Source organism: Puma concolor, chromosome B3 (genome assembly GCF_028749965.1).
Source record: "Puma concolor isolate L17-30 chromosome B3, mPumCon1.1.hap2, whole genome shotgun sequence".
Classification (NCBI taxonomy): Eukaryota; Metazoa; Chordata; class Mammalia; order Carnivora; family Felidae; genus Puma; species Puma concolor.
This window is the reverse complement of record NC_141672.1, coordinates 78,077,805-78,088,224: the sequence shown is the minus strand read 5'-3', so window position 1 is coordinate 78,088,224 and position 10,420 is coordinate 78,077,805. Positions and strand designations below refer to the sequence as shown.

The following is a 10,420-nucleotide window of genomic DNA, read 5'->3' as shown; positions in this document are numbered from 1 at the left end:
CCAAAGCTAACCCTGCAAATCTGTAGATGTTACGAGGTAGCTCTACTGAGTGGACATATTGCCACGAGATCCTTTGTCAATGGCTGCAGGGTAAACCCTGGGTGACAGCTGCAAAAATCTGATTAATAGAAGAAATTGTGGAAGTGCAATAAAGCCTTCATGTAAGTCATTTGTAGATCAAGCTTTTCTCGGTTTTACAGGCTTTCTCTCAGTTACCCTATGTTGATGAATAATGGAGCCACAGACAATAGAAGAAACTCTCAAATATGTTGAGTATGGAAGTTAAGATATCTGCGCTAATCTGAAAAATCATAAAATCTGTTAAGTTTTTCCCCTGAAGACTTTATCCTAACTTTCTGTATCTTCCTTCCTTCCATCTGTACTTCATAAGGAAAATAAAACACATCAGTCATTTATATGCTCCTTGGTTTTAACATCAAATGTCAATTCGCTGAAAGTCACTGATAATTTCACTTAACTATGACAAGAGAATGAAAGTTTTTGTCCACCATTAAATTCTAAGCATCAAGAGATATGGAAATGTATTAGAGGAGACGGTAGAAAATGCCACTCTGCTGAATTTAGGCCTTTGCTTCTGCTATTCCTACTGAAACTCTGACCTCTGTTCCATTGTATTCCAGGGCAGGAGATGGAGCAGAATAGCTGTAATACCTTCTCTGTTGTTCTTTGCTTCTTGTTTCTTATAAATACAAATACTGCTCCCAGCCCCTGAAATTTGAGTCTCCAAGGGTTTTATGTAATTCTCACAGAGTAGCCATCCTTCCTCTCCTGATAAAAACATTAACTGACCATTCTTATTGTTCATAAATATTTGTTCTCACATACGGAACACATCTTTTGAAACCTCCTTTAACTCTTTGTGATGCAATGGAGAAAGTGCTTTGGACACTTGAGACTACCACAGCTCTACTGAATATTTCCAGAGGGAGCTATTAGAATGTCAACTAAATCAGACATGGGGAAATACCAGAGCTTTGTAAGAGATAAATATTTTTAAATGAATCACATACTGCCACACTGGGTAAATTCTGAATTTTAAAACCAAAATCCTATCAGTGAATGAGATAATAAACCCTATTTGGAAGCGTATTTATTAGGTCAAAAGTAAAGATCAAGAAAAATCAATTTCTATTTTAGAATTCAAAAAAATGTAAATGAAAGATTAATATGTATACATATACATGATATACACATACACACATACATACCTACACATCAAGAAAGCAAGCAAGGCCAGGATGAGAGGGTGAGGAAAGTAAGGTATTTGCCTTAGGCATAAAATTTACCAGGGTACCAAAAACTTTAATAATCAAGATAAATAATATTTTAGTGCAGTATTTTGAAAATAAAAGTTAATGTGAAATTATGAACAGAATAATCACATTTTTTAATAAAGACATAAAAATTACAGATTTTTCCCTTTCCATGAGATTCCAGTATGGCCCAGCATGACATTATTATTGATACTGTCTTTAAAGTTTGGTATTTATTTTGTTCATGATGGATTTTTATAATTAATTTTGATTTTTTAAAAATATTAATTAAAACATTCTTTATTACGAAGTTGGTAAGTTTTTTGGTTACTTCCTTAGTTTTTGCACTCAAGGCAAGTGCTTTACTCATTCTCTAGCATCACCATGATCTGACCCTGAAAGCAAACAATGTGGCTAAGTCAGTAATGAGCTTGTAAGATTTAACACATTGCTGTGATGAAGACATAAGCAGAGAGAATATTAATGCTCATGAAGACTTTGAAGGCATAATTCTTCTTAGAGAAAAGAACTGTTTGGTGTAAGATAGACCATTTCCTCAAGGGAAAGTGACTTCCCAAATAGGCTGTGAAAAGATATATCATGATCTCAGTATTTGTTGTTTATTCACTTTTACTCTGCTCAGCAAAAACAAAAATCAATAACTTTTTTTTTCCATTAAAGATTATTAAAGTAAAAATTAAGGGTCAGAGCAATTAAATGAAGCTTAATTTTCTTTTTTTTATATCTGATTGTTTTTGTTGTTTTGCTTTAAAGGGAAATCTGAGTTTATGCGTAACTTTACAATTGAAAAAATGAATATACTCTTTGTAAACTAAATATAATTCATAATCAGATATATATTTGTCCTAATCTATTTGCAGCTCAAAAACACAGTGTGAAAAGTAGAAAAAGGAAAAAAGAGAAAGAGATAAAGAGAAATTTAGAATGATCAAAATATAGGACAGGAAAATAAAGTAGACATAAATGTAAAGATAATTATACATATAATTGTATAGTAACAGCCCCATCTTAGAATAGGTTACAGTCGTGCCACAAAAGACTTAAAAAGGTGATATTTTTCAGGGCACCTGAGTGGCTCAGTTGGTTAGGTGTCCCACCTCAGCTCAGGTCTTGATCTCATGGTTCCTGAGTTTGAACCCTACTTTGGGCTTTGTGCTGACAGTTCAGAGCCTGAACCTGCTTTGGATTCTGTGTGCCCCTCTCTGCCCCTCCCCTGCTCATGTGCACACGAGCTTGTGCCCGCGTTCGTTCGTTCTCTCTCTCTCTCAAAAATTAACATTAAAAACAATCATATACATGAAAATAGCCCATTATAGTGAAAAGATTGCCAGGCAGAAAGCAAAAGCTAAGGACATAATCCTGGCTCTAATCTATAAATGTTCAATGGCTTTGGAAAATAACACCACTTTTCTCAGACTGTTTTTCCACCTAAAATGGGGCATTTTTTTATATTAAGATACTGAACTATTTATCTCTATTGCTGAGTTTTTTGACACTCCCTTAGATTCTGCACCAAATTTAAAAATCACTTACTGTCAACCTGAGCCAGGTAGTATTTTAAGTGTCAGCAATGCAGTATGGACAAGACCAACAACAACTCTGTTCTTTGGAATTTTACATTCTAATGCAGGGAGATAGACAATAAACAAACAAGCAGAAAAGAAAACATCAGATAGTAATGAATGTTATAATGAAGATATAACAGTGTGTTGGAGAAAAAGACTGCTATTTTAGATGGAGTGGTGGTCAGGGAAGGTCTTTCTGAGGCAGTTTCAAAAGAGTGAGTTCTGAATGTCTAAAAGAAGCCATTCTAGAAAGAAGCCACCAAAAAGAAAGATCTGGGAACACTTGTGTGGCTCAGTGGGTTAAGCATCTGACTCTTGATTTCTGCTCAGGTCTCATGATTCATGGGTTCAAGCCTCACATAGGGCTGCTCTCTGATGGTGTGGAGCCTACTTGGGATTCTCTCTTATTTCCTCTTTCTCTGCCCTTCCCCCACTCACGCTGTCTCACTCAAAATAAACAAATACACTTAAGGAAGGGAAGGGAAGGAAAAGGAAGGGGAGGGGAGGGGAGGTGAGGGGAGGGAAGGGAAGGGAGGAAAAAAAAGAAAAGAGAAGAGAAGAAAAGAAAAGATCTGGTGTGCTGAGGAATAGAAAACAGGCCAGGATGCCAAGATAGTGAAAAAATTATACACAAAGATGATTCCTTCCCATCTTTGTCCCCTATCTATATTCCCCCCCCAACACACAATTCAGAGTAGGAAATAGCTATTATTCTCTCTGTATCTTCCCCAAACCATTATGCATAAATAAGCAAATGGATTTTATATTCTTTTCTCCCTATTAATAAACAGATGTGATAAACATCCCAAAATATATATTTTAATAACAGCATACAAGTCAGTACTTCACAGGTCTTTAAAATTATATATATATTATTAAGATAGTAATTATAATAATTATAATATATATATTATATATTATATATATCATATATTATATATATTAATATATATCATTAATATATTAAGATATATATATCTTAAATTTATATATATATTGTATATTTATATAATATATATGTTATTTATATAATGTATAAAATTATATATAATGTAAGTATATAATATATATCATGCATAATAGAAGTTCTAGAATTTTTAAGCTTATACACGTTGAAAATTGTGGAAAATACATTTCAAAATATTATATATATTCTCTGACCTTTTTCCTATTGTGTATATTTCTCATCGATTCCTTTCTACCACAGTCATGTTTTAAATTATTGTTATTAACATAATCACATAATATAAAACTCTATATTATCTCCTATTTCAAAATTTCCAATTCTGCTTTTTGCAGTAAAAAAAATAATGTATTCAATTACTCATTCTCTTATCAACCATTATTGAAAGTCTACCAGAGTGAGTCACTGTGCCAATAGATGAAATACAAAAATTAATAAGACAAACATTAACTTCAAGGCAAGCAGAAAATTGTGAATAATATACATAATATTTAAATAATCTTGAGATGTTTTATAACATAACTGTACTTAGAGTATCACAAGAGCAAACAGAAGTGAACACAACGTGGAGCATTAGAAATGTTTCAAGAAGGAAGAAACATTATGGCTGAGTCTTGATTGAAATATTCACCAGAAAGTGGGAAAAGGAGAAGACAGAATGTGCAAAGTTATCAAAGAATCAAAACTGTGCATGTGCAGAAATATAGTAAGAGATAAGATTGGAAAAACAAGGTAATTGCTTAGAGTGATTATATTTGATTAAGTTTACAATTGAGCAAAAGGAAATTCAGGAAATACCCAAGAGACTGCTGTTTTACCCTGTATGTAAAAAATATATCTAGCTGACTTGAGGAAATTTACAACTTCTCAGTATGTTGTTTATATGTATCCTGTAGCTACATTGATCAGACTAAGTTCATTTTTCAAAAGTATACTCTTAAATTTAAAATTTAGAACTCAGTAGGGTGCCTAGGTGGCTCAGCTGGTTAAGCCAACGACTTTAGCTCAGGTCGTGATCTCACTGTTCGTGGGTTCAAGCCCCGCATCAGTATCTGTGCTGAGAGCTCAGAGCCTGGAGCCTGTTTCTATGTCTCCCTCTGTGTCTGCCTCTCTCTTGCTCACACTCTCTTTCTCAACAAAATAAATAAATGTTAAAAAAAAAATTTAAACAAAATAAAATTCAGAACTTATTATGGCATTCAACATGGCAGGTCTTAATCCAACAGATTTTATTCTAGGATATAAAGCAAATTTCAACACATTTTAAATTGAAATCATATTAAATATAATCTTGGACCACAATGAAACTAAACTAGAAATGTATCAGGCTCATTCCCAAATATTCAGGGAAAAAATATACTCTAAATAACCCATGAGTAAGAAAGTCAAACTAGACATTAAGAAGTATTTTTAATTGAATGAAAATGAAAACACAACATATAAACGTATGCAAAATATAGATAAAGCAGTGCTTAGAAATGTGTAGAATCAACCGAATATATTTAAAGGGTTTATAACAAAGGGTTTGAATCAATAGTCTAATCTTCACCTTTAGAAAAAGAATAGGAAATGAAATCCAAACAAGGAAGAAGGAATGCAATAACATAGACATGAGAAGAAATATAAGAAATTGAGAAAAATAATAGAGAAAAATAAATAAAACCAGAAGCTAGCTCTTTATAAAGAACAACCAAATTGATAAAAGTTTAGTCAGAATAGTCAAGAAAAAGAAAGAAATTGCAAAAATATCAATATCAGGAATTAAAGAGGGACAATCAATGTAGATATGATAAAAATTAAAAATATTAAGGAAACATTATGAGCAATTTATGCCAATGGATTTAATAACCAGTTCAATGCACAAAATTCTAAAGGCCTAACTTCTAAAGCTAACTCGAGAAGAAATAGACTGAATAGCTATGTATCTATTAAAGAAATTCAGCTTGTACTTAAAAATCTTCCCATGAAGAAAACTTCAGACCCAGATGCCTCCTCTAATGAAATCCACCATTTATTGAAGAAATAATACTGATTCTACACAAACTCTTTTAAAAAAAACCAGAGTATGAAAAGGAAAATATTTTCTAATATCCTCTAATTTCTTCTTGTACACATTGGGTTATTTAGAAGTGTCTGTGTCTTAATTCAGAAATGTACATAGTTTTTTCTTAATTATTTCTAATTCAATTCCAGTGTGGTCAGAGAATACATTTTGTATGCAATATACTTAGTTTTTTTATAGGCCAGCATATGGTCTACTTGGCAAATGCCTCATGAAAAGAATGTGTATTCCTCATTGTTGGGTGCAATACTCTATAAACAGCAACTAGGTTAAGTTTGTCTCTCGCGTTCAACTCTTCTATACCCCTACTGATTTTTTATCAGATGTTCTATCAACTTTCAAAGACAGTTATTAAAATCTCAATCTATGCCTTTGGGTTCTCCATTTATTTATTTATATATGTCTGTATTAGTGCATACATTTTTAAGTTCTATTGCTAGAGGAATCACATTAAGATTGTTATGTCTTGATGAATTGAAATTTTTTTTTTACTTATTTTTTTTTAATTTTTTTTATTTATATATGAAATTTATTGTCAAATTGGTTTCCATACAACACCCAGTGCTCATCCCAAAAGGTGCCCTCCTCAATACCCATCACCCACCCTCTCCTCCCTCCCACCCCCCATCAACCCTTAGTTTGCTCTCAGTTCTCAACAGTCTCTTATGCTTTGGCTCTCTCCCACTCTAACCTCTTTTTTTTTTTTTTCCTTCCCCTCCCCCATGGGTTCCTGTTAAGTTTCTCAGGATCCACATAAGAGTGAAACCATATGGTATCTGTCTTTCTCTGTATGGCTTCACTTAGCATCACACTCTCCAGTTCCATCCACGTTGCTACAAAAGGCCATATTTCATTTTTTCTCATTGCCACGTAGTACTCCATTGTGTATATAAACCACAATTTCTTTATCCATTCATCAGTTGATGGACATTTAGGCTCTTTCCATAATTTGGCTATTGTTGAGAGTGCTGCTATGAACATTGGGGTACAAGTGCCCCTATGCATCAGTACTCCTGTGTCCCTTGGATAAATTCCTAGCAGTGCTATTGCTGGGTCATAGGGTAGGTCTATTTTTAATTTTCTGAGGAACCTCCACACTGCTTTCCAGAGCGTCCACTGCCCCTTTTCTGAGCAAATTACTGGTATAGGTGTCAGTGGGGGTAGTGGGAGAAATTTATAAAAGTAAGCTACTTATTTTTGTGTTTGGGGCTTTTCCAGCTTCTAGTCTGTCAATAGCTTAGAGCTTTTTACTCATCTCTATCAAATATCTCAATCTATGGCACGATCACTCCTCCATGTGTCCATATCCAGACCAGGTACTTGCCCACAAATATGAAAGATGCCATAGCTCTCTGCTCGTCTTAGATGGAATTTGTCCCTTTCTGGATCTCTGTAATAAGGTTTCCTTGCTTCATCCACTCTTTTTTTAGCCTCAGAGAAAAGTATAATTTTATTTCTGCACTTTTCTTTTTGTTGATAGTACATGAGCAACATTCTTCTACAAGCTAACCAGAATCAGTAGTCTGTATTCTCATCATTTGTTTTTGAGAATAAAATTATGTTGATAAGCTTTTCCATTTTTTCCTTTGTTAACTTTGTTGGTTTCAATTGCCCATTTCTAGTTTCCTTCTGGGTATGATCTATTTCACATTCATTTATTGAAATTCCTTATGTATTAGTGAATTAATCTTTTATCATGTTTATTAATTTTTAGTTAACAGCTTTTTTATTTTAATTTTTATGCATAGGTACTCCCTTGTACAATCCTGGGATAGGGAGGAAACATTCAATTCAATGTTCATGCAAGCCTCTATAATTGTTGAGAAAATAATCTTCCCATACATATGTGGTAAATGGATTTTCATCAGTTTTTTTTACCTTTTGCCTACACATAGATATTTTTTACTATGTAAAATATATTTTTTCTTTCCATTTACTATTTTTATATCCTACTTCAGTGGCCTTTCACACTTCCAAGACTGTAATACTATTATCCTACATTTTACCATTTTTGGCATTGTTTTATTGTTTTCTTATAAAGCTGAGAACATATAAACAGGTTCTTCTAGAACCTTTGTATCTAGGGTTCCAAATTCTGACTATCAAATGTACTTATGTAAAACTTGAACTTAGAAAAAATTAATTGGAGAGGTGATAACATTAAAGGTATTCTGTATCATCCTCCTGTTCCCAGACCATGGCTAATTTAGATATAGTCCTTCAGTCAAGAATTGGCAAAATAGCTTCTTGGTTCCCCATCTCCTGATTATTGTAGGGATAGATCACTTGGCAGGTTAGTTTTTTTACTGTTTTTCTGGCAATCATGTCTGGATTCCCAGCATAGAAAATAGTATTCTATCCCTTCAAAGATTTTGCAAGTACCTAATTTCCCACATTAAACCTATTGCATTTAAAATAATAAAGTAATTTATGTAATCTCCAACAGATCTATAGTAGCAAATAATTATCATTATCATAATGAGTAAAATCAACTGAGGGCAAGGTTTAACATAAAGGGAGGATGTGTAAAAACCCATTAGTAATAATCACGAAGCTCTGAAAAAGTCAGATGAAATAATTTCATGACATTTTTCTATGAAACCAATTACCTTCCTTTCATACCCATTAAGCAAATGGGGGGGGGGTAAGGTAAACAAATATATATATTAGAGAGAATCATATATAGAGAAAGAGGGCAGGGGGGAGAGAGAGATTTTTTTCAAAACAAGTCTGCAGAACAGCATTTAGCTCTTAATGGAGTTTTGCAACTTATTGATCTCTGCCCAGAATCCTGATGTTGCTCTAAACCACAGAAGAAACAACTGTGGATGAGTGACTCTCTTGCTTAAAATGTTAACATGTATTTTTTACAGTATTTAGAATAAAATAAAATTCCTTATCTCAGCCTAATAGACCTTAGTGATTTGACCCTTACAGTCACATAAAATTTAACCCTTAAATCTCTCATAAGTATTCATCATGTTCCAACCATTCAGGTGTTTGTTTTATATTCTTTAGGCATACCAAGCTTATTCCCTAATTATGTATAACTCTCCCTCATTGCCCACAATAGTACCTGACAAATGGGAGGTACTCAGTGAAATAGTATTTGTTAATGAATGTATGATTTATAGCAAGAATTCCCTCTTCTTGACTTCTTTTCATAAAATCTATTCAGCAGACAACATGCCGACTCAGTAACCTCCTCATGGAGGATTTCACTTCCTGGTTGCGAAGGGTATAAATCACAGGATTCATCAATGGAAAGATCACTGTGTGGAAGAAGGAAACTACCTTGTCCACTGGTAAGGCCCTGAAAGGGCGAGTATAGATGAAGATGGCAGGTCCAAACATGAGAAGTATAATAATGATATGAGTGGTGCATGTGGACAGTGCTTTGCTCTTCCCTTCACAAGCAGACCCATGTACATGGCAAAGGATGACTGCATAGGAAGACAAAAGCCCCAGGAAGCACAGGAGGGTGAGCAGGCCACTGTTGAAGACCATTAGAAGCTCCACCACGAGGGTGTCTGTGCAGGCCAGCTTGATGACCTGTGGCACATCACAGAAGAAGTTATCCAGTTGGTTTGGGCCACAGAAGGGCAAGTGGAGGATGAGGGCCACCTGGATAATGGAGTGGACAAAGCCTCCAAGCCACAGGGCCAACAGCAAGGCATAGCAGGCTCTAGGGTTCATGACTGTGGAATAGTGTAAAGGCCGACAGATGGCGATATAGCGGTCAAAGGCCATCACAACAAGGAGTAACCCTTCCCCTCCTCCAAGGAAGTGCAAGAAAAAGAGCTGAGTGATGCAGCCCCTGTAGGAGATTACCTTCTTCTCAGAGAGGAAGTCCACCAGCATCCTGGGAGCCACAATGAAGGAGTAGGATGCATCCAGGAAAGCCAAGTTGCCCAGAAAGAAGTAGAGGGGGGCTGTGAGACCAGGGTCTGATCTAATGGTGAAAATGATGAGGAAATTTCCAGGAAGGATAATGAGATAGAAAATTAAGATCAGTACAAAGACCAGGAGCTGAATATTTTGGGACTGGGTGAGACCAAGAAGGATGAATTCTTTCACCATCGTGCCGTTTTCTAGCTCCATCTTTTCTGCCTATAGAACATCAAAGAATAGTTTATTTTCATCTCTTGCATCTAGATCATAGTTCTTTTCAAACTAAAAGTTATGCCACATCTGTCACTCCATCACTGTCCCACAACCTAAGAAATCTTTTCTACCCTTTATTCTTCTACATTTCATATCTGCCAACACCCTGATCTTAAAGCCACACTCTCTGCTTCTTCAGTCCTGTGCTGCTATTAACTATTCTCTCACGTGGGACTCTGCAATGGACTAGTTTATGATTTGCATGAGACATAAGAAAATGTTTCTGACTGAGAAAAAACTTAACCCCAGTTATCAAGTTCTTCAAGTTTTTATTTGCATGAGGGTTAAGGTAGGGATTGACAGCAAACAGGAATGACAGTTTTTTAAGGTGACAAAAATGTTCCATATCTTGACTGTAATGATTACCAGT

At 34.7% G+C, this 10,420-nt stretch overlaps 1 protein-coding gene across 1 annotated transcript; it reads right to left on the bottom strand.

Moving 5' to 3' along the window:
• Nucleotides 1-9,060: 9,060 nt before the first annotated feature.
• Nucleotides 9,061-9,987, bottom strand: LOC112855992 (olfactory receptor 4N4C). Its single transcript, XM_025919511.1, has one exon. It carries the CDS (start codon nucleotides 9,985-9,987, stop codon nucleotides 9,061-9,063), a length of 927 nt encoding a protein of 308 aa, XP_025775296.1.
• Nucleotides 9,988-10,420: the final 433 nt, after the last annotated feature.